The 24,694-nt window shown below is 45.8% G+C and overlaps 2 protein-coding genes across 8 annotated transcripts in view; one reads left to right on the plus strand and one right to left on the minus strand.

The window, feature by feature from the left end:
• DNAH7 (dynein axonemal heavy chain 7) overlaps positions 1 to 911 on the plus strand; it is a 190,041-nt gene extending 189,130 nt beyond the window's left edge. The window contains exon 61 of the mRNA XM_054970133.1: positions 518 to 911. Within this exon, the coding sequence (XP_054826108.1) occupies positions 518 to 724 (207 nt within the window). The 3' untranslated portion in view covers positions 725 to 911. The remainder of the gene's footprint in view (positions 1 to 517) is intronic.
• SLC39A10 (solute carrier family 39 member 10) overlaps positions 905 to 24,694 on the minus strand; it is a 76,447-nt gene continuing 52,657 nt past the window's right edge. For 6 of the 7 annotated variants that reach the window (XM_054970888.1, XM_054970886.1, XM_054970889.1 and 3 more), the window contains 7 exons: positions 19,351 to 19,520; positions 16,898 to 17,131; positions 12,764 to 12,884; positions 10,220 to 10,594; positions 8,079 to 8,159; positions 5,386 to 5,576; positions 905 to 4,396 (listed from right to left, as the gene is read on the minus strand). In XM_054970888.1, the coding sequence (XP_054826863.1) occupies positions 4,238 to 4,396; positions 5,386 to 5,576; positions 8,079 to 8,159; positions 10,220 to 10,594; positions 12,764 to 12,884; positions 16,898 to 17,131; positions 19,351 to 19,520 (1,331 nt within the window). In that variant the 3' untranslated portion in view covers positions 905 to 4,237. The remainder of the gene's footprint in view (positions 4,397 to 5,385; positions 5,577 to 8,078; positions 8,160 to 10,219; positions 10,595 to 12,763; positions 12,885 to 16,897; positions 17,132 to 19,350; positions 19,521 to 24,694) is intronic. The other variant, XM_054970885.1, reaches the window with a different exon arrangement.

Here is a 24,694-nt window from a genome sequence, read left to right on the forward strand (position 1 = left end):
CCCAGGCGCTCCCCCCCCCTTTTTTTTCTTCCTTTCTGTTCGGCTTGCTTGTTGCAAATACAATACAACTGGAGTAGCTATTCCACGGTCTTTTGGCTTGTTTGTTACACTTGCCTTTTTTGCTGTGATCTTTAAAAGAGCTACTGGACTCAAATTTTGTTCTACAAGTCTAGTTATCCACTCAAAAGTATTTCTCACTAGAGTGAAATTTACTTGCACAAGTTTGAAGCCTGAAACCAACTGCCACATCAGCATTAGAACACAACAGCCATTTTAGCCAAGCCGATTGGAAATGCCTGTCTACTAATTTAATATTTTGGACAGAGTTGCAAAACGGGAAACAAGACCCACTGAAAAGCAGTCAATGGGAAGCATTTTGAGAGGGTGGGGTGTGGTAGGAAGGGACACAAGGATCCAGCATTTCGCCTCACTAAGGCAAATGAAATAGTTCACGATTCATCTGTGGTCTGGAAGAGAATAAAGGAAGATGTTTCAGAATGTCCGTTTGCTTACACAGATGTGGCTAAAACCTTGCAAAAGGTCAGAGATTCCCGAGAGACCAAGTTACTTGGCACCCGTGTACAAGACCAGCGAGAGAAGAGGGACTCTGTCCACCACTGGCCATTCCACCAATTTTGTGATTGCGATGATTCTTCCTTCAGACCAACCACAGCAACACTGGATAGGACGAGGGGTGGCTCTTTTATGCCAACTGAACTCATAATCCAAAGCTCAAAGCATCTGTAGCAATGGAACTCAAAGCATCTTACAATGCTTTTATTTCTAACTATGACTTTCAGGGTGTGTGTGTGGGGGGGATCTTTTTAAATATATTTAATCTTTGTCTTTCCTGATTTAATGAAAAATTAAAATAAAGACTTTAACAAAATCCAGAGAAGTCCACTTGCTTATTCAATTATTTTATTTTCTGACGTTCCTTATGAATAAGGAACATGCATAAGATGAACACAACACTGTTGACGATGAACAAAACAGCATTTTGTCATTTCCAGCTTTTATTTTTTTTAAAAAACGAGTTTGTTAAAAAAAAAATAACCCAAAAAGAAGCCGATATCTCAAATATCTTTCAGGACCATAATCACATTGTTTCAACCGTAAGGAAAGAAGAATTCACACTGCTTCCTAGGAGACTACAGTATTTTCTAAGCATAAGAATCACAGCTGATTGAGTGCAGTGTGATTGACACCAAAATTCTTATGGGATGTCACACAGTGACAGCATTGTAAGGTACAAAGAACATTTATGCCCTCCAACAAGTACACGGAAACCGAGACTGGACTCCAGCCGAATGGAATAATGAAGGCCAGGTAGAAATGTAGCGGAATAGCGATTGTCCCAAATGCCATTTAAAACCTTGCGTTTCAAAAACTATCTGGGAATTCAATACTCGCAAAAACAAAGAAAAGCCCAGCTGCTGTATTGCTGTTCACAAAGTGTAACACACACACACACACACACACACAGAAGCAAGCAATGAAGAAGCGTCCCATTCGAATGGTAAATACAGAGCCTATCACTTCCCAGCATGACCAGAGTGTTTGTTTTTTGTTAAAAAAAAATGCTACTTTTTTTGTTTCCCTGGAGAGGCATTACACTGTAGCACATTCCAGCAAAATAAAAAAGCTCCCTGAAGTAGATTGACTCATAATTCCAAAAATAAAACCTTAAAAGCCAGGATCGTCCCTCACTCTTTTTTTCCTGACTAAAAGGGGCTTCTGTGACATCACGCGCCCTCCTCACTCTATTCGGGAGATGTATCCATCAAGCAGCAAAAGTCCCAGGGCCAGAGAAAGCAAGTCCCAGCAACCTCAATGGGATTTAAGCATGACTCCGTGTTGCCTGGATCAGAGCAGAAATGTTCAACTACAAAACTCATCGGCAAAGAGGCAGGCAAGACCAGCTAAGCAGGACCTTACTCTGTGGTCTTTACCGTTGCAAAACTCTGAACGAGTTCTGCGTGCTAACCGACGGCAGAAGCTAACGGTACTTTATCAAACTTAACACTCTTAACACTGTACCAAAGAAAGCCGCCCGACAAAAGTCGTCTGACAGACTTTGAAAGCAGCTTGGGGTGGTCACGGAAACAGGAATGATGACAAAGATTAAATAGAAGGTTCAGACAGAAAGCTCTTAACGTAGCCGAGGTTTATTTCCACTTGAAACGAACGGGCTCTGTCAGCTTTCTGATCAAGTTAATTTTTACGAGACGAACAAAGCTACAAAAGCTCAGCGGTACCTACTTAGAACGCAGCTGAGCTTATCTACAGAGACGGGGGCCAAGAGAGAAGAGCTGAGAGGAGTCGGCTGCCATGTTCCGTCTGCGCTCTTATTAGCATCACGTCAGAATGGAAGAGGCGCAGGGTTCGCACTGCTCATGATACTCACAATACGATCGCAGAGGAGAGATTAAATGGGACCTGGCAAATGCAAGCTGCTTGGCACTAACATTAAGCTTTCCTGCAGGTTAAGGCTTTTGGCGGAGCCTGGCCTCCCAATGCACATGCGCCACTATTAAGACAGCCACAGCTGCCTTGTGACCACCAAAGGGATAGATACCAACGTTTTCTCAGCAGAGATTCCTTCCCATAATACTCCCTGAACACAGGAACCCTCTGGCCACCCAGAAGAAGGCAGCAATGTAACTGTATGGGGTCCAACTCCCAGGAAGGAGGCAGCTCAGGGGTGGGAAACCAATCTGTCACCCCCTCCCTGTAACTGCGGGATCCCTGCATTATTTAAAGAGGTAAAGCAGGAACAGACCCCCTTAGATACCCAAAACGTAACAAAAAATTAGACACAGCCCACACAGCCTCATTTAACACAGCCCTGGACTGGTGCTCTAAGCACAGGTGGCAAGGTATTCCAAGTGGCACATTTGAAACCGTTCTCGGCGCACCACGACTACCTCCATGGGACACTGCTCTGATGCTTGGATCAGCACTTCTCTGCCTGGGTTTTAGAAGGGTATAAAGCAAGAACAAATCTGGCTGTTGCAGCGGAGGAAATCCAAACGCAGTCGTTCCATCTGAGGAACAAAACAACAAACCCACAGTAGGCCTTGTCAGTAGTTCAGATCTCAAGAAGCCCGTTACACACTGAGCTATTCCAGGAAAGGGCCAGAGAGAACCTTCACCCCAGCAGGATTATCTATTTGGCATTTTGCTAACAACGTCTACAAACTAACATCAAATACCTAATGTTTGTCATGCCACCCCTGTTGTGGAAAACGCAGGCCTCTGGGGCTTGATGCAGAAGCTTTCGACCTGCTCCACTTCCAAAGGTCAAAGTACAGCATAGCATGAACTAAAATACTAGAATCTGCAGCCCTCCCTGCCCCACTGTGAAGTTGCAGAGCTGCTTGCTGAAGGGGACATATTCGCACATCGTCTGTGTGTGTAAGAGGCTGCATGTGACAGTGACCATTTAAAGTCCTGTACCGACTGGATGATTGGCAAAGAAACTGGCAGTCCGGTGTGGAAATGGCATGGTTTCACTTTGGTCAGCAACCATTCTGCACAGGTCAAAAGAGACAGGAGACTCCTGGGAAGCCGTGGACCCCACAGCCAACGCAAGAATCGGCAGCAACTCAAACGCCCATACTGCTGTTAAGATCATCAATGACAACATGCATGTAAATTCCGTTTTATAAAAAAAATGGAAAACGCCCTATCCAGAGTGCTTCCTATTCATGCACCAACAGATTTATATTTCTTGCGAGGTGGGAGTGGGGGGGGGGCAGCTCTGAGCACAAGACTGCGACATGGGCAACGGACTGTTGACATCCTCCACCGAGGACTGCATAACATGTAGCTCTGGCACAGCAGAGGAGCACGTATTCACCGTTTACTCAAGTTAAAAAAATGAAAGGCTTTTTTCCAGCAAGGGGCCCAGCTTCTGCCGCACACTGCAGTGGCAAAGTGGAGAACGAGGCATTGGCTGATGGCCTGCTGAACAGCATGTCCGTATTTTCTGCTTCCGACACTGCCTGCTTACGATGTAGGCTTTTACCTTGGAGAAGCTGCACCACATTCAAATCAGGCCTTTTTTCTGTTTTGTTTTAGCTAGAAAGCAGGAGCTTGTTTGCGCAGACACCAAGAGCTCTGGCTCGTAGCCGCCGCTCTGCCTGGGAATGATGTGCATACAGTACAACAGTGCAGACTGAAAGCCATACTACAGTAATGGTGTTGTGTAACCACAGCTGAGTACTGGAAACGGTCAAAACTGGATGTCCAACACTATTTTGTCTTCATAAAGGGCAATCACCAACATAATGGCAAATCCCAAGAGCAGCCCTAAATTCTGAAGGATGAACTGCCCCACCGGACAGTAGCCATGCTCTTCATGGTCACCATCACCATGAAGCATCTCTGGAAGCTGAAAGATAGAAAACAGGAGAAACATTCCTCTCAGGAAAGCAATGGAGAGTCCCACACTCGGCTATGATTCGTGCAAGACCGTAGCATGAGATAACAGTATATTTTTAAAAAAGGAACCTGCACAAGCATTATACGGAAGATATTAACAGCTCCGAATAGAGTGAAAACCAGTTCTCTTTTATACCAGAATTAATTATGCCACCCCCACCACCAGCAGGGCTTTTTTTCAGCGGGAACGTGGTGGAATGGAGTTCCGGCACCTCTTAAAAATGGTCACATGGCTGGTGGCCCTGCCCCCCTGATCTCCAGACAGAGGGGAGTTTAGATTGCCCTCCGCACTGCCAGAGTGGCGTGGAGGGCAATCTAAACTCCCCTCTGTATGGAGATCAGGAGGCGGGGCCACCGGCCATGTGACTATTTTCGCCGAGGGCGATTTAAACTTTAAAAAACTCCCGCCTTGTTCCAGCTGACCCAAAGTGACGTCATTGTGCGGTCCTGAGTTCCACCACTGAGTTCCACCACCTCTTTTCCCAGAAAAAAAGCCCTGCCCTTAGGATTGTCCTTCCTTGGTGCCACTCAACCAAATTGAGGGTTGAGTTATAGATTCCCAGTGACCAATCAGAACATTTTCTGATGAAGGCTCCAGAAGCTATGTGAGTGCAAGAAGCACCAGTCCTGTGAGCTCTCCACCCTTTGAAAGAGAGGGAAAAGCTGATTTCATCCCCATCTTCCAAGACGCAGCATCCATGTCTCCAGGGCTAGAAGAGGCTGCCATTTTCATGTTGGAGGGCTGGACATGAGAAGTGCTAACTTTTCATCTTCACAAAAGACTAGCAGACCCCGAAAGTAACCTTGTGGACACCCGGGGCCCCAGGGTGTGAAAAACCCTTAAAATAGTGATAAAGCGAGAAACTGCAGGGAGTCTCTGCAGCCTGCTTTCAGCAACTGCTTTGCCTTGGGCTAATTCGAAGCAACCCTAACTCTTACCATATCCACCAGGGCTACATAGAGGAACATGCCAGCCGTGATTGCGAAGATCCAGAGGGTGATGTTGTTGGCATACTGTCCCACAGCCGTTCCTATCAGCATTCCCACATAAGCCATCATGGCCGAGAGGAGGTTGTAAACAATGGCCTGCTTCACAGTCATGCCTGCTTTCAGAAGCACAGCAAAGTCCCCTAGAAAGACAGATGGCAGAAGAGAAACCTGAATCACCAAGGGCTCATTCGGCCTGATGAGTTAACCTGACTTGCAAACGGCAAACGGTACTTCGGAGGGCAGTTTTTTTATAAGGAAAACAGCCTGATAAGAAAAGTATTTTGAAGTGGTGTGCCGCTTGTACATTATCTTCTGCCAAAAGCGAACTTGCGTCTATTACAATTTGGACAATGTCTTTGGACAATGGTTTCAAATGCTGATTATGCAAGAAACTTGATTATCCCCAACTGGGCTAATGCTGCTGGGGTTCTGTGCTCCAGGAGGAACCAAGGAAGGCGCACAATCCTGCGCCCTTGGATTAAACAATGGGCAGCATTATGATCGCATCATCCCTAAGTGCACTTCTACCAAGGTACCTGCCATTCATTATTAGGAACTGGATGGTTTTATCCCATGCCAGTGGCACAAATCTTCAAGAAAAATGGGCGGCTAGCCATCAGTCTGCTGCTAAGAAAAGCAGTGACTGGAACGGTGGACTGAAAATATAACTCAATTGCAGCAGAAAGGAATGGAAATCAAAAGTAAAGAAGTCATAGAAGGGGCAAAGCCGCCAAACATCCTTTTCAATCCAAGACATGATCAACCAATCCTTTCCTGCAATCCCATAAGCCTACTGGATGAGAAGGGAGCTTCAGTCTGTGTAGAAGGCAGCAGAGGGCATAAAGCAACCAGAGAGAACTGAAATCATTCAACCAGAAGTGGCACATCATCCTTGAGACATGAAAGCGCATGGATGGATGGGACTTTGCACACTCCAGATACAGAGAAGCAGCTGTCCACATTTACCATGTTTAGGGGATCAACATTTGCTGAGCAGAAGGGCCACACGACTAATAGGAATATATCATCTTAAGGGATACCCCTTACAATTCAGTACTAAGTTTTGTAACAGGAGTCTGTCAAGCCAGCCACTACCGGTTCTTTTCCACGTCTGGTTCTCTATGCACTTTGCCTGCAGAGGTGAAGTGGTTGGCGATCAGAGGAGGACATTTTTTAGCCCTAGAAAACACCCCCTCCTCCCTGAGCCTCACAACACCTCCTTTATTGTCTTTGAGGCACTAGGCCAAAACATTTATTTTTATCCAGGATTTTAATTGAAGCGTTCCATCTTTTCCAGCTGTTTTTATAGTCCGCTTTTAGCCTGCGGGTGCATTCTATAACTTGTGGTTTTTATGTTTAATACTGGTAATCTCTACCTGGTCTATGATTTTATTGCATTTTAAAAAACCTTGTTAGTCTGTCGGCCAGACCAGATGTCGGTATCAAGTAAGGTGGTAAAACTTCTTTATGTTTTCCTGAAAAGTGTATGTCTATGTGTTATGTTTTGATGCGATTATCTGTTCTCATTGGTAGCTTAAGCAAGACGGATGAAGCAATTTTTTCTGCCTTTTCTGATCTGAAATATAAATCATGAACCAAATATCTAATCTCAATTTTTAAAGCACTGTTGGAAAACTAATACATTATTGTACAAATAAATAACACTAATAATGCTGCTGTCTATTACCGTTTTTACCAGAAATCAAAGGACAACATTTTATTCCGCATTTTTATAAAGTTTATGGCATACGGTATTTTACTTAATCCAGGTCGTCACCTAAAGGATATTAGTCAACTGCAGCTTATTCTTTTGCCGTTCCAATTGGACACAGCATGAAGAAATAATCTGCAAATTTGGTAGAAATGGCTTAAAAAACGTCCCCCTGGTGCCTTGGACATTTTCCCCCATAGGGAATAATGGCCAGTTAAATCTGAGATTCTCTGACCCAGATGAGAGCATCTGACCTGGATTTCAGGGACCCCAGATTTTTTTTTTTATCCCTGAAACTTGGACCCGGATTACCTGGATTTTGGGAGGGATTCATATCACAGCTTCTGAACTGCCACACGGGCCTTCATGTTCCTGTAGCAGCTGTCAGAAGCCACAGTAAGAAGCATTTGTGGAAAACCCTCTTCAATTCAGCCCTCTCAGTATAGCTGCTCATTTACTAACTTGACCCTCTAGAAGCCCTTCAGTACTTTCAACAGCAGAGGGAAAAAGGGAAGTAGCAATGAAGGGTAAGTGCAGTGCCGATCGTGGTAGAGCATGAGTAAGCAACTGTGCAGCAGCACAAAGAAGCAATAAACCAGGACCATCTACAAGTGCCAGAAGTCACTTCTGAGAGCTGCTGTGACAGTCACTGTGTGGCCACTGGTCCTGCCCCCCTCCCTTCATCCAGAAGGCTATGGAACACTTGTGAAAGCCCGAGGGACGGATTTCATTTTCCTTGTACCTCATGCACAGGGGGCCCAATCCAATCAAGGCCACCTCAAAATGCAGTTACAGCCCAGCCCCCTTCCCCAAATTTAACCTGCCCATTTTAGGAGGGGCTACCCAAACAATCCCATTTATCACTAGGGCTGTGTTTTATTCGAAGGCAAAGAGGAAAGCACGCATAGCTGACATCTGGTTAATCAGTTACCCAGTTCATGGGGAAGCTCATGACAAAATACTGCTATGGATGTACTAATCCCGCCCGTCAAGCCGGCACTGAACGCTGCTCCTGGGTGAGGAGAAAGAAAGAAAAAGAACAAAGAATAGTTGTAGAAATGGTTAAACAGGTTATCATAAGAAATAACAGAGAAAGCATTCCTTGGCCTAAGATTATGTAATGGGACAGTGTGGGTTAGGTGCCGATACCTCTTTTTAGGAATTCTGTCCTATATAGCAGAAACACGTTTTGAGAAAAGGTCAGCAAAACGCAATAAAAAGTCTTTTGGGAGAATCTGAAATCATTTAAGAGGAGGTAAGATTGTCTCTACACTCTGACCCTTTCCAGCCCCTCATCTAGCACTCTTTATCACAGCACACTCTCTCCCCTACCTCGACAGGCAACCTGCCAGAAACAGTATCTCGACAGGGCTTTTGAGTGTGCAAGCTCTCAAAAACCTCTACAGGCTGGTATTTGCTAAGGATGGCTGCTGGCTAAAAGAACACTTCTCCTGGGCCAGCTGGCCTTTCCAGCAAGAAGGACATGAAGAGCAGCACTGTGTCTGGGACGCCAAGCAGGCTTGGAACGGCTAATTCAGTCGGGATGCCCGAGGAGGGACAAGCACGGCCTGCAGATGACCAAGCAAAGATGCTTCTGAAAAACAAGAGGAGAGCGTGGGGGCTCATCATCTCTGTGGGGTGGCCGGGTTAAGGTGAGAGATGCAAACGCTTTGCAGGGTGGGGGACTGAAAATTAAAACCTTTCCCCCAAGGATTTGCTTTTACTTAGAATGTGCAGTAGTAAGATTTTATGGAAGACAATCTATAACTATAGATAATAATTCCTTTTTAATTTTTATTAATTTGTGCAAAGCAACAAAAAGCTCCCTGCCCCCACAATGCTGGCAAATCTATACATAAGCTTTTATAAAAAGGTCTCAAAATATCTCAAAATAAACTTACCAACATTTGAACGTTTCACCTATAAAGAACAACTGTATATACATGTATTGATAGATAATAATTCCTGTATATACTGGAAATATATACAACAGATTTTCAAGCATCTACTTATTGCTTAAATGTGACGGATTTTGTCCACTACTGCTTAATGTATATGAAGATCATACTCTATTGAAAGGTTCAATGTTTTCAATGTTATAAAGTTTGATATGGACATAAGCTGTCACCTCATTTATGGAACTGTTTTTTACAAACAATGTACTTTTGTTTCTTAACTGCAAAAGAAATGTTTTTTCTGCTTTTTATTTTTTTCTCTCTCTTAAAAGGGCAAAAACTAAGATACATACGCTGCAACAACAGCAGTTTAAGCTCCCCTTTAGCTCACAATTCCGCTTAGGGAAATGAAGACATTCATATTCTTAAATTTCATACATATGCCAGAAAAGTACCATTTTATACACCGAATTATAAATGATGCATTTTATGTTGTGAAAGCAGTTAACTTAAGTTTTGGCTTGATAAGAAAGTAAATACTGCATATATTTCAATTCCCTCTTTCATGTCTATATTTTGCAGGGGAGGGAGATGAGACTCGCCCCTGCTTAAAAAAAAAAAACAAAACCCCCCAGAAATTGTACGTCTCTAGTTAAGCCTCTGCAGTCTACAGCTCACAAGGGACCGATGTCTTGGCTAAACTCTGTGGAATTGCCTAGGCTGACTGATGGGAACAAAAGCAGCCATTCATGCCTGACATGAAGAAACCGAGCTACACTAGCTTGCAAGAATCAACAGGACTTTCTACCGTATCACCACACCACCTTTCCTGGTGAAGGAAACTGGCACTGGCAAGCTTCCTTGCTCCTCATCTGGTCTTAGAGGAAACGTCACAGAGGAAGCTGATCGTTCTTAAAGAGGTTCCTTCCCCTCTCTATGGACCAGGAAGAGTCTTTGTCCCGCAGGCTTTCCCTCCCACCACACTTGCCTTACTTCTGTTCTACAACTGTACGCAGGTGGGAAGATGTCAGCAATGATTTCCTGGGGCAGTGAAAACGGCAAGAACGCGGTCTGTTGCGGCACTCTGCGATTTGCCAGACAAAATGCTATCACAAAGAGGTGTTTATTCACGCTGCTGCTGTAACACCCTTTTTCTAGAGGACGGATCTTTACTTACCGATGGCCAAGCCATCACTAAAATTGTGGATGCCGTCTCCCATTATGACCATCCAAGCAATATTTGCTATTCCGGTGTCTTTTAGGTCTTTGCCAGAATGGCAGTGACCGTGAGAGTGATGGGAATGTTTGTGTGACCAAAGGTGGTTGTGCTTCCGCGTGACGACGATCTTGTCTTCTTTGTGGTTGCTTGCGTACTCCACATGCGGAAGATCGTTGTCTCGAATGACATGGGAGACATCGTTATGAGAATGCAGCATGCTGTTCTCCTCTTCCGCAGACAAGAAGGTCTTTGGCAGGGAGTCAAGCTGACCGTCCATGTCAGTTAATTCAGTTTCATTAAGTCGATCGTCAGACAGAACCGAGTCATCTGCTCCTGCGTTGAAAGAGCCAAAGGAACGGGGTCTATTCAATTAGGCAGACAACAAGGTGTTGATTATGATGGAGGTGTCCCAGTACCACTCTGTTCTCCTTCACTACAGTACTGCAGATGCTAAACTTGCTCCGATGCTACGTGCATCCAAGGGCAGTGGGGACAAAGGGTAATGTTTTCAAGCAGGCTACAACCTCCACAGCGATGCAAAAGCCAGCCACAAAGGAGTGTCTTGTGGCACCTTACGCACTAACACTTACATGGTGACAGAAGTCTCTGTAGGCTAAAATCCACTTAATCAGAGTCTGCTATACTGTACCGAGTTCGAACATACGGAAAATAAGCAAACTGGCTGCTCACACAAGCTTCTTTGACTTCCCTACAACAGGGAAATAAGAAATAACTGAAATTCAAGTGAAAATCCTGGTTTGGATGGAACCCTAAAACAAAGAGACCTGCTCATAAACTCTAGTCCGGCAATTTCATGCTGATCGTTGAAGTTTTCCAAGCTCTGCAGCTGACAAATACTGACTTTCAGGTCACGGCTGTGTGACCTGAATATTTTATTTACCCTGCTACCCTTTTTTGGGGTGTGATTTAGCATCTGCCAACTGAGGGCATTGCAAAAACTCATACCTACAAGATTCTTTGTTGCCTTTGCTGACATGTGGCTGCCACAGGGCAAACTTTCTCTTGGTCTGTATGTCATAATGAAGAATGGCTACAACTATGAGTGCAATCAGGTATTTTAAATTTAGGGTCATCTCCAGAGGACTGAGATTCCATAGGCCAGTAGCAGCCACCAAGAATGCCTCTGTGCAGTCCAAGCTTAGCTGGTAAACTCAAGACGGGGCTCCCATTCAAGAGCTTGTGAAAGGACCTCTTCAGGGCTTGACAGACTGCCACCAGCACCATTCATGGAGTCTTGAGGATACTAAAGACTCAGAAGAGCTGTTGTAAATGTATTTGTTAGACTGTCTGAAGCAGCTGAGAATGGCAACTAAACTCCCATGCTGATTTGTGTCAGGGATACACTAGCACAGTGCAACATCAGCGCCAGCCTAATGCATGTGATGAAGAAGTTTCTAACCCATGAACGCTTCTGCCATCAGAAACTCCTTAGTCTGAGGTTCCACGAGACCCTTATTCTGGCTGCATTGGACTAACATGGCTACTCCCTGGAACTATTTCCAGAGAAATCTGCAAATCTGTCTCCGAGATATGGTCTGTCAGTTAGAGTACATGCAGTTCACTCAAAATGTATTTCTAAAGTTAAATGATTCCTTTAAAATATATCAGGTTTTTAACTGCAGTTTTTACTGGCTGTGATTTGTTTGGTAAAAATGCTGATGTTTAACCACAAATAACACAAGCCTACTTCAAATGGTGGTTAATCATCCTAGCTTTCAGCTAGCCCTTAACATTAAGGCATAGTGAAGCAAACCAAAACACGACTTAACATTCTGACTGCCCAGGGCCACAATCATGCTCCCCAATGGAAAGCCAGACTCCACCAGGCAAGTCAAGATGAAATCCATTTTTAGAAGGACTTCAAATGATTAAACTGGTTAAAGTAAGTTTTGGTAGTGGTGGAAAGTGCCATCAAGTCACAGCTGACTTATAGTGACCCTGATTCAAGGCAAAATATATTAAGAGGAGGTTTGCCACTGCCTACCTGTGTGGTGTGACCCTGGTTTCCCTTGGTTACCCATGCAAGTAGCTTCTGCAATCTGACAAGATTGGGCTTGCCTGGGCTATGCAGGTCAAGGCAGTGACTTAAAAAAAGGCTCTCTTGGTTAACTGATCTGCAGAGTGTTTTTTTTTTTAAGTCAATCATTGTACAAGAAATTGCAAATATCACAGAAGGCAAGCACAAACCTGGGGAAGGCCTTTCTCCTCATATCCCCTCTTTTATAAGATGTTGTTGTGACACTTGTACACATCATTGGAAAACCAAGAAAAGAACGCGCCTTTCTCCAGAACTATTTTGCATTGATATGCAAAGGCGTCGAGATTTTTAAACAACTGGGACTCGCAGGAGTACTAAGATTTCCGTAACTGACTGGAGCTATGACCCAGTTTGAAAGCGATTGATCAAGGATGACACTAAGACGTTTGGCCCAGTTGTGGCTGGGCTGAGTCTACTTGTGCCCCGAGACTGATGAGGATTACCTGCCAGAGGCTTCAGCTGAAGCCAGTCAGCATCAGGCCTGTTCAGCTTGTGGTCGGAGAGTTTCCTCCCAACTGGTGACTCATCTGTCTTCTGCTTCTTCTTACACCATTTCTGCTTGGTCTGGAAAAGACACCTGGAACTTAACAAGCAACTTACAACAGGGGTGTACTTGAGCATCTGAAGAACAGATCCTGCACTCTCTAAAGGTACGGCACATGCCCCACTCTGAATGCTGGATGTGCTCAGTTGCCAAGTGCACACCCACACTGCTGAATTCCCTAAATTCATGCAAATCTCGTCTTGGCAGCAACCTCCTTAAGCAGAGGTATGTTGGCCAAGGGCATAATACTAGTTTTCCATCTCTGTGATGCATCCACTCCAGCACACCTCTACGGGGGACAATTATCTTTTACTGAAGTCGCTCCTTCTGTCCCATCCCACTGCCACTGGGGGACTTGCTGCCATTGAGCCTGAGACAACACAGCACACTTGGTCATGGCAGACCCATCCACAATGTACTCTCCGGTATCCAATGGCCTGCTGTTCCCAAGCAGACTACCAAGCCCCTTGTGATAACGGATTTAGTGGGGAAGGTGGCTGACAGCTGAGGGAAATTCACTAGATTGTATATAGGAACCTTCTTTGGCAAATCTCAGGAAAGGAGCTGTGGCTTACTGGCAAAGCATCTTCTTGCATGGCTAAGGTCTCAGGTTCAATCCTCACCCAAAGGATCAGGGAGCAGGTGGTGAGAAACATCTTTGAGGCCCAAGAGAGCCACCATGAGATCACACTAAAACTGACTTTGATAGACCAATGGTTTGATCCAGTATACAGCAGCTTCATGTGTTCGTGTCATGAGTTGTTTGCATGGATGGGGATCAGGCCCTATGTTATTTGTGCAAATAAGGAACTGATTCTCCTGTTGTAATTCACACAGCACAAGAGAAAGCTAAAAAAATCCAGGCTATTTTGTTCAGTTGTCAGTGGCATACTGACAAATCCCAAGCTTCTAACACCAATCAGGGCCAATAAAAGCAGGCCGCAGTGTTTGCGTAGCCCCCCCCCCTGCCCTGCTTCAAATTATGTTTTTAACAGAAACTGCATACAATGATCAAAGGCAGGGCTGGAAAAACGGTTTTATCAGAAGGTCACTAAAACAGATCACATTTCAAAAATACTGTTAATATTAACTTCTCTGCCTGCTCTTTCCCAATGCTAAATAGATTCAGACAGAAAGACAGAAAGACAGAGGTGGGTGGGGGAAGATTTTGGATTACCCGCTACCCGATCCACCTCTGAAGAGTATAGAATCTTCAGCCCGAACTGGAAAGATTCCAGCTACTTGATCACTTGAAAAAGGCTCTCTCTATGTATATATACATTCAGTTTTTTCACAATCCTACTAGTAACAAAGCCCATTGTGGGAAAAAATACAACGGGCTCTAGAAAGGGGAGGGTGGACAGGCGGGCACTGCCTCCTCCTCCATGACTGATTCTGCCTGGGTGAAGATGGGGTGGGGGCAGGATATTGCCACCTGCTCTGCTCCTGATGCCGGCAGGGTGAAGAGGAGGCGGGCATTGCCACCAGGTCCGTGCCTGATCCTGCGCAGGTAAAAGGAGGGCGGGCACTGCCACCTGCTCTGCTCCTGATCCCAGCAGGGTGAAGAGGGGTCGGGCATTACTGCCTGCTCCACATCTGATCCTGGGTGGGTGAAGAGGGGTTTGACATTGCCTCCTGCTCCGTGCCTGATCCCGGCCGGGTGAAGGCAGGGGACGGGCATTGCCACCTGCTCCACTCCTGATCCCAACTGGGTGAAGGGGGGGCAGGCATTGCTGACTTCTCTGTGCTTGATCCCGGCCTGGGCTTCCCACCGTGGCGCGATCTCTCAGGGACGGGCTGCCTCTTTGGGCTTCTCTCCACAACAGTGCCCTCTGGAGGTGCACCAGGGTAGGAAGTGAGTTGCCTGGGAACAGTTAGCCTTTTATATAGTAGCATGTACTAATAATCAATTGTTCAGATATCCAGGTGATCAAGGAGCTAGAATCTTTCCAACTCAGGCTGAAGATTAAATGAGTATCTTCAAAGGTGGACCAAATCTTATACAAAACCGTAACTTTAGTCAAAGCAATCTGGTTTATAGGAAAACACCGCTTTCGCCTTCAAGGAATTATAACACTATGGTTCTCTCTCTTCTAAAATTAATAACCCCTTCAACTTGTAAGAGAGCATACACATAGGAAAGACAAACTAGTTGCCTCTTCTCATATCCAGTTTCTGATTCCAGCTGTTAGGTTTGCTCGTGACCACACTGCCTGGGGTAGCAGCTCCTGTTCCCCAAGTTTCATCTTCTAAAGCTGCTAAATCTCAGTCCCTCCATCCTCGGAGGGTAAGAATCAAGTCTGTTCAGCTGATCTGGCCTGACATCCTCAAAATCTCACTAGCTTGTTGTAGCTGCTTCCTTAAAAAAGACCCAGGACGTAAAACAACAACAACAACAACATTCTGGATCAGCGAAAGGGATTCCCTCTTGCCCTCAGAGACAGCATGAAATGAAATGCCAGGAGGATGGAATTCAGATTCAAGGTAACGCAACATTCATTTCCTCCCAGGAAATGCCAAGGCCACGTCACGTTTTAAAGCCAAAGCTGCTGTAGCAGTATCTAAAGGCAATAATACCAGAAGAAACCGCAGACACAAAAGCCTAATTTTAGGACCTAGAGCCTTAATACAGCTGGCCCTTGGCAGCTCAACAGAAGCTGCTCTATCAAGGAAGTGGCTTGAGGCCAGGAGTAATGTGTGTGTGTTTGAGAAAGGGCACAAATGAGTTTTTCAAGGCAACACAAACCAATCAACTGAGAGACTCACTTAGGAAAGGAAGATTGCTTTCATCTTCTTTGGGAAAGAAAATGTTGCTCCACGGAGTGGGATCTGAAAGTTTTTTGAGGTCCAAAGTATATGCTGATATGCTGAGTCCACCATGGGAACATGCCGCTGTTTTTAAGGCTGAGAGTTCCGCTGCTCAGCTGCTGGGAGCCAAGACAGCAAGACTGGCATGCCCTTTTCCAGGTGGGGAGCAGCCAGGGGGCAAGTCCACTTCCTGGCAGCACTACCCCTCGCCTAGGTCAAGAAAAGGAGTGGTGTGTTGTCTGCTTGCACCTCGTGGCTGAGCAGGGAGAAAGTGCTTCTCCATTGCCTGTATGGCTGCATCGGGTCCCCGTGGCGTTTTTTAAAAAAGAGGAATCCCCAGCCTTAAAATGGTGGGCTGTGCTGCCTAGTCAAGCTTGACCCTCAGAGATACTCCTCTTAGGAGTCACAAGGAGTCTATGGAAAAACTGGTGAGTAGAGCAAGAACAGATCCCCTGCCCTAAAAGTTGATTCAACAGAAAAACGGCAAAACTCAAACTAAAGGTTTTTTTAAAGCAGTGATAGGAACAACAAGCTGTCTAGAGAGGTCACCAGGAAGTCAACGATTTAACCAGGAACTAAAAAGAATTCCAGAGGACAGCAGTGTGGATCATACTTGAGTGACATCCCATCTACACTAAGTACTACCAAAGGGGTTGCCCGCCCTGAATATAAAAAATACTGGGAGACGTAGCTTAGCAGCCTGCATAACTTCCCTAGTTCGAGCCCCGGAGCCTTCAGCAAAAGGACCTTAAGTAGGGCTAGGCGAGACCTCTTCTGAAGACCTTAAAGAGTAGGGTGAATAGCAATGGATTAAGTGGGTCAGCAGTCTGGCTCAGCGCACCGCTGGACACAGACAGAACCCGATGCAGGTTCCACGGAAGGAAACCTTTGGCAGACCAGTTTGTGAATGTGTGGTCCTGAGCGTCAGATGCCCCCCCCCCCTGAAAAAAGTTACGCACCGATTTTTTTTTCTTTACTGGACATGACTGTAACTTGTATGGGAATGTAAGACGGACCCCCCTTTGTTGTTTGACAGCATAACCTAGACTTGCACTGGGGTAAATAATGTAATAGTGGGTCTTTTTGGACACAGATATTGGTTCCGCATGCCCATACATTGTACTACTAACTGGACTAATAAAATAATGCTGGCTAGCCACTCTGTGGGTTGGTCATGAACAGGCTGTTTAAAGAAATCCCTCCTGGGCAAGTATTTTCTTCCCACCTTGCTGGCACACACCCTTTGTTTGTTGTAGTGCTTGAACATCCTTAAGCAGTGCTCGATGATGAACAGGAGGTAAATCCCGCCAAGCGCCACCAGCCCCTTCAGCACAGCGTCGTACTCTTCTAGGAAGCTCTGAACCACTCCTCCGTGCCCGTGGGAATGGCCGTGAAGATGATGGTGCTCGTGCAGGTGACCCGGACCTCCGTGATGACTGTGGTTGTGCGCCCCTTGCGACTAAAGCGACGGGAGAGAAAGACGTACACAGGTGGTTTTACTGTCACGACTTCTTACGCTGCGTTTTATTGCTGGCATGGTTGTTTTAATTCTGTAGGCTATTGGAAACTTGGGATTTTCCGCAACTGTATACCACTCCAGACAGAACTTTTTTCCTGGAGACACGGTACAGTAGTCTCTTACGCGTACCCCCCAAAAGGCCAAATTTATAGGATGTATAACATTATACTTTCCAATCAGAAAGAAAAGTTTCTTTTCTTTCTTTCAAACATATTTTCTCACTCTGACACACACATACACTGAAGTAATGGTAGCCCTGCTGGATCATTCCCAGGGTTCCTCTACCCCAGCACCCCATCTCCAATAGCCGAACAGACGTGTCAGGAAAGCCTACAATTCTTCCACTCAGGGCTTTTTTTCTGCCGGAATGCAGGGGAACAGAGTTCCGGCACCTCTTGAAAATGGTCACATGGCCGGTGGCCCCGCCCCCTGATCTCCAGACAGATCTTCTGATCTCCCCTCTGTCTGGAGATCAGGGGGCGGGGCCACCAGCCATGTGACCATTTTCGCCTAGGGTGATTTAAACTAAAAAACTCCCCCTTGTTCCAGCTGACGCAACGTGACGTCATTGTGCGGTTCCACCACCTCTTTTCCCAGAAAAAAAGCCCTGCTTCCACTGATTTCTGCTCCCTAGTAACTGGTATTAAGGAGTACTTGTAGCAGTTGTGACTGTCATCACAATATCCTCCCTTAAATTTGTCTGCACCACATGCACACACAAGTAAAGATTTTTCTATTTCAGAAATGAAATCAATAAAATCTTTTAGAATTGTAGATTGCAATCCTGTCAGCTGGTAAACCTGCTGGAAGGCCCACTCTCAGAGAACTGCATGGGTTACCAGGCTGTTTAGAGATCTGAGAAACATTACAAGAAAAAAGGACGACAGGTCAGTTTTTCCTCAACAAAAGTGAAATTTGGAACATGATCTGGCCACTGTTAAGCACTTTCTCCAACTGGAAAAGAAGTTCACTGCAAACCTGTCTTTGTATAAATAATATGGGTTTTAAAGTATATCACCCAACTGTCTTGAGTGCTTTCCCCCCAATTTTCCTAAAAGCTGATGCGGCAAGCAGTCACACACAGGGGAGCAGATCTTTATGTATGTCCTCAGGTGTGCTGAAACCATTCAAATTACCCAGGGAAAATACTTCATCTCCCTATGTGTGGAACACAACGAGAATGTTCCCCTGCCCTACAATAAGCCATCCCACGGAACAATTTTCGGTTTCTTTATACCCCGCCCTTCTCCCCAGTGGGGACCCCCCAAGGGCGCCTGCATCAGTCTCCTCTCCTGCATTTTAATCCCCCAGCAACCCTGTGGGGCAGGTGAGGCTGAGCGTGCGTGGCCGGCCCAAGAACACCCAGCAACTTCCCACGGCAGAGGGCGGGGGGGGGTCCACCCTCGTTCACCCAGATCCTAGTGCAACTCTCTAACCACACGACCACTGGCTCTCGTAGTTAAAATGTATTAGGCACGTGCTTACAGCCATGCTTTTAAAACTCCCAGCATACCTCTGAGCACGTCTCCCCTGGTGTGAGGAGGAAGGGCTTCCTGCCCCCTCATTCCTTCAGCGTGAGGTGCAGCAGGTCTGGTGGGGGAGTGAGACTGCCAGGACACCCAGAGGAAAGCAAGCCGACCAGGGAGAAAGGGGAGCGGAGCCGCCCCTGCGGCCAACCGGCTCTTCCCCTGGGCGGCTCTGGTGATCTTACTCCCTCTTCTCTTCCTGCCCGCATGCTGGGAAGAGACTGCACAGACTACAGGAGGAGGATGGGAGGCTACTGGAGATTATGGGCCCTTTTCTCCCACCCGTGACACAAGTCCTGCAGCTCAGGGAGGCTCCCATCATACCCACCCTTCAGCCCCTCTGCTAGTGGCTGCTTCAAGGTCGACCACAAACCCCTCTGAGCAATGGTCTTGCCCACTCGCCTAAACATGGGGCAGGGCCACACTGGGGAATGGTGTCTGGACAATCCAAGCATGGCTCTGTCCTGAGCCACTGCATATTACTGCCTTACCTACTTATGTGCACACCCAACAGCAGGAATGTCAGCAAAGGGGCACATCAGTGGGCATCTTCGGCTTGTGCCCTCGGCAGGGCTTAAGAAGCTTTCAAAGGGAGGGAAAGAGACGGAAGCACGAGAGCGCAACAGGACTTACATGGGGCAGCAGATGAAGCAGCGCGTCTCCACTCATGGTTCCTACAGCAAGAGCAACCAGGAAGGTGAGCAGGAATTTGAAGCACCCTTGGTTGATGATCGGAATCAAGATCACCCCTAGCAAGGAGAGCAGGCTAATGACCGTGATCGAAATGAGGCCACAAATCCAGGCTGTGGGAGTGGAGGGGGAGAAGATCAATCAGGAGGGCGGTCGTCATCAACAGGACATTCTGAAATCAGCAACTATTGGCTCAAGCGGCTTCCTCCCAAATCGCCGGAAACGAAAGCTGCTCTTCACTGAGGTTTATGTATTGTAAATCCTTGCAATTTTTACTATCTGACCAACAAGATGCTTTTCCCTAAATCTGTATTATTTAAGTGCGGTTGGCAAAGACTGTCTGTTAGATGACACTAATTGTGTCATCAGTAATTTTTGCTGAGTCAGGAGGGCTGTGCTGTAGGGCGGTGGTGGAAAGGGCCCTCAAGTCATGGCTGACTTATGGCGACCCCTGCTGGGGTTTTCCTGGCAAGAGACCAAGAGAAAGCCTTCTGGCAGCAGAAATTACCAGTGGATCTAAGCCTGTATCTACTGTGGGAGAGAGTGCCCTCAAGTCATGGCTGACTTATGGCGACCCCTGGTGGGGATTTTCATGGCAAGGGACTAACAGAGGTGGTTTGCCATTGCCTGCCTCTGCAGCCCTGGTCTTCGTTGGAGGTCTCCCATCCAATTACTAACCAAGGCTGACGCTTAGCTTCTGAGATCTGATGAGATCAGACTCGCCTGGGCTATCCAGGTCAGGGTGTACCATAGGGACGCAGTCTCAAAGAGATGCTTCACTACAGAGGTAGGGACCACAGACTCCACCATTATGTACTGTTGCTTCAAGTATGTGCTACTACTATGTACTATCTGCCGCTTTAAGTATGATCCTATTGGGTAGTTCTGTGCAATTTAATGTTGGTCTTGGAATTGCTTATGCTCTGTCTCAGTATTTCTTCAATTCTGTATTGGATTTTTTATCATGTTGTGTCTTTGTAAACTTGCATTTATATACCCTATGACACTGTTTACTGCAATGTCCTTGATACTGACTGTACTCATCGCGCACTATATAATCTGCCTTGAGTCTCAGTGAGACAGGTGGACTGTAAATGACATAAATAAAACTCAATCCAGAAGTCTTCATTAGGGTTATACTTGAACAGTAAAGATACAACACACCATATTTCACCTCCTTCTCCCACCCACTGAGAACTTCTGGGATCCCAGCACTGAAAATTCTGGGCACTTAAAAACAGAACACCATCTGATACAACAATCTGCACCATTCACTGTGCTGGAATCACTTCCCTCCTATTTTGCACAGCACAGCCGTTCACAAAAACCTCATAATCCTAGTTCCAGCATATGTGGCTTTCTTGTGAATTAAAAGCCATACATGAATCAAAATTCAAAACGTGCACCTGTTGGCAAACTTCCCCCAGAAGAAGGTGAATATTTTTGCCGAGGTGGTTGCAGAATTCTACTTGATGCAAATGTCTCAACCACGATCATCTCCAACTATACAACCTGGTCGAGATTCTAAGATCATTTGGGGGCGGGAAGGGGGGGGAAGGTCATGGCAGGAACCCATCCCTTCCCACAAGAGTTTCTTGCAGCAGGGGGCCTGTGGACGGACAGCTGTGGGACCCCCTCTCCCTTAGGAGGCACTGCCCCATTTCTTACACTGCAGGCCTTTCGGCCAAACGTGAAGGCACCAGCTCTTCTGGACAGCCCTCTGAAAACATGCAAAATATGGATTACAGGTCTCATTCTTGATTTTTAATAATATTTATAGTAGTCCTTGAGCCGGGCTTCAAATCCTCGCTATCCAAGTAAAAGCAGAGAGCGATTCCTGGGAAAGCCTGTGCCTCTACCACCCCTAGAAAGGTTTCCGTGCTCGGTTCTGTGTAACTGCAGTTTTAACCCTCCCCCCCCCCTTTCTTCTGTTCCGCCAACATTTCTGAGTGTGAACTGCTCATTAATAAGAAGGTACAGGAAGGTTCAGTCAGTCAGACAGAGTCATTATAGCTCAGGCTAAAATAAACAGTCAGGAGGAAGACTTCAGCGGAAGAAAACACAATCGATTGAAATGTCACCGTGTCTTGCCAACAGCTCTTATTTACAAAAGGATAAAAGATTAACCTCTACTTTGTTCTCTTACTGTTGATTGTCGAGTCAATTGCGAGGATCTGCTTACCTTCTGTCAAAATTTCACATCCAAAGCTTTCAAAAATTTCATTTCACACAAAGACAGGTTCAGGGAGGTAGCCGTGTTAGGCTGCAGTCGAAAAGCAAGACGTGTCCAGTAGCATCTTAGAGACCAACTCTAAGGTGTGACTGGACTCCAGTCTTGCCATTTCACTCTAAGAAATTGCAACAACATAAATGTGATGGGGAGTAGGGTTAGAACTGGTTATACACAAAACTGCATGCTGCAAGCCTACCACACTGACAGTGAAATCCTAAACACGGTTACTCCAGTCTAAGCCCACTGATTTCAACTGGCTTAAACTCGTATAATTCTTCTTAGGATTTTCCCTTCTCTTGGGTGGCAGACCTTCCCAGAAATCCCTACCTGTATTTGCAGATGGTTATAATTCATTCTTTGGGGGACCGAAATGCCCTTCCCCACCTTTTCCAATGTTCTGCAAACAGGTCACGGACTTCCTTTTCATAATTAGCCTGTCCACTGCTTTTCAAACGATTCATGTATCTTTTCAAAATGCATTCTGCTCTGTTTAGTTTTTAGTATTCTGCTCTTTTCCCGCCGTTTAGGATTTTTTTTTAGTATTCTGATATTTTATTTATTTGTTTAAAATATTTATATGCCTGCCTCTTTATCCTGAAGTTGAAGAATCCAAAAACAAAGTCCATGTTAGATCTTTTATTAGGACGGGCCCCAAAGAAAACCTCGGAAAAGCAGTCTCCACTGGAGGACTGCTATGAATGGAAAGGGGGTGGCTGCTCTTTTCCTTCTTCTACGGCAGACCACCAGCTTCCCCTTCAGGCTGTTCTCGGGCATCCTCTGCCCCCGCAGCAGGAGGGCTGGTGGCAGCAAGGAATTCCTGCTCTGCTGACAGAAAGCCTTCTGGCAGCAGAAATTACCAGTGGATCTAAGCCTGTATCTCGTGTGGAAGAGAGTGCCCTCAAGTCGTAGCTGATTTATGGTGACCCCTGCTGGGGTTTTCATGGCAAGAGACTGAGGTGGTTTGCCATTGCCTGCCTCTGTGACCCTGGTCTTCATCGGAGGTCTCCCATCCAACTACTCATCAAGGCCGACCCCGCTTAGCTTCTGAGATCTGACGAGATCAGGCTCACCTGGGCTATCCAGGCCAGGGCCCTATATCTAGTAAATAAACAAAATATTGCAGGTAGTAAGAGGGAATGGAGGGGGGAGAGAACAGGGAATTGCCCAGATGTGAGATTATACTGATTCCTATAAAGTCTCCAGTGTATTGCTCCATGGGGCTCTTATCAGATACGATACGCCTACGTCAAGTTCTTCCCCTCTTGGGGAAATGCCTACCGGGTAATGGCCACAGAGCAAGTGATCCTGAACTATGCAGGGGGAGCATTCGACTCAGGGACACCCTTCTTCACAACAGCCCCACATCACACACAGTGCGTAGTTCCACCCTAAGGATGTGACATTTTTAAAATATTTCAATCAACCCCCCGCCCCACAGATGCCACATGAAGCGGAACTGGCTGAGAATAACTGAAATGCCATCAGGGAAAACTGGACACAGCAAACCCAGTTGGCTCACACGGGACTCCGGGTTGAAGTCTCAGATTCAGGTCTAGCTGTGCCTTAAAGACCAGCAAGATTTTCAGGGAATGAGTTTTCAAGAGTCAAAGCTCCCTTCTCCAGATTAATTCAGAAGTGGAAGTAAGTAGGGTTTTATCCAGCCAGAAGGTGGGTATTTAAAGTATGGGTGTAAGGTACGATAATACTGTAATTTACTTGATAGAGCTGGGGTGTGAAAAGAAGAAAATCAGCATCTATAGTGAGAAGAATCCAAAGTCCCTATTAAGCCCCTATTAAATTTACTGCTAATCAATTTCAGCAATCTCGCGTTGCAATTTTCCTTTGAAGTTTCTCTGTTTGAGAACTGCTACTCTCAGGACTGGAAGATTAAAACATCCCGAAGATTAAAATGTTCTCTCACGGGCTTTTAAATGCTGTGATTTTTTTATACCAAATTTATGTCCTCTTATTCTTTTGGTATTTAAAGTGCTACTGGGCCTGAAACGTGCTCTTCTACTGCAGACCAAGGCTGATTTCGCACACGTTGGATAATGCACTTCCAATCCTCTTTAAAGATCATTTGGAACTGAATTTTTCAAGTGTGAAACAAAAAATCCACTTCCAAACGATAGCTAAAGTGCATTGAAAGTGCATTATCTGTGTGCGGAATCAGCCCAAGTTGGCTATCCACTTGAAACTTGGTTTAAATCTGTTGCTGATAAATAAAACTGGCCATCTGTAGCATCTATAGAAAGCAAACTCTCCTGTACCCATCTATGTGTAAAATTTGTGAGTGTTTTTTATCATCTCCCTTTTTCTTGACTACTTTAAAGAAGCAAGAGTTAGCGGTACCACTCAAAAGCTGAAAGTGATGAGATATGTTTGGGGTACCAGCAATTCAAGAGCACCCCACCACACACATCTGTGTCCTTCCGAGTAAGTCTAGAGAATAAAGCCATGGGAAGTCTGGCTTAAAATATGAGGTGTTCAGCCAACCTACTGGCAACTGAACAGCAGGGCACCTCAGCATAACTAAATACCCTACAATCAACTCTGCAGTTGTAAGGGTACCATTTGTTCAACAGCAGTAGCATTTAGAGTATAGTTTAAACATCTCACCAGAAAGCATCTTTGGATACAAGCATTTTATGTTCACAAAGCACTACAGGAAATATACCGGGTAAAATATGCAGCCTAAGCAAAAGGCGGCATACGAAAGGCAGGGACAAGAGAAGGGAAGGTTGGGTCAAGAGCCACAGGGGGTCTCGGAACACAGGATGGATCTAAGGGGGCTGGACCTGATGAGGGAATCAGAGGCCTTTGAGGTCGCCGACTTGACTGCATTAAGTAGAAAAAGATCTGATCAAGTTGCTATTATTTCACCTAATGCTGAAAAAGTGTTCGACAAAATATATTGGAAATTTATTTTCTCTACATGATCTAAATTTGGCTTCCTTCAAGAATTTTTGAAATGGATTAGAATTCTGGATTCATCCCCTAAATCAGGGTGCCCCCCCGCCCCCCGTGGTATTTTTTCTGTACCATTTCCTCTTG

The sequence above is a fragment of the Eublepharis macularius genome, chromosome 2 (genome assembly GCF_028583425.1).
Source record: "Eublepharis macularius isolate TG4126 chromosome 2, MPM_Emac_v1.0, whole genome shotgun sequence".
Classification (NCBI taxonomy): Eukaryota; Metazoa; Chordata; class Lepidosauria; order Squamata; family Eublepharidae; genus Eublepharis; species Eublepharis macularius.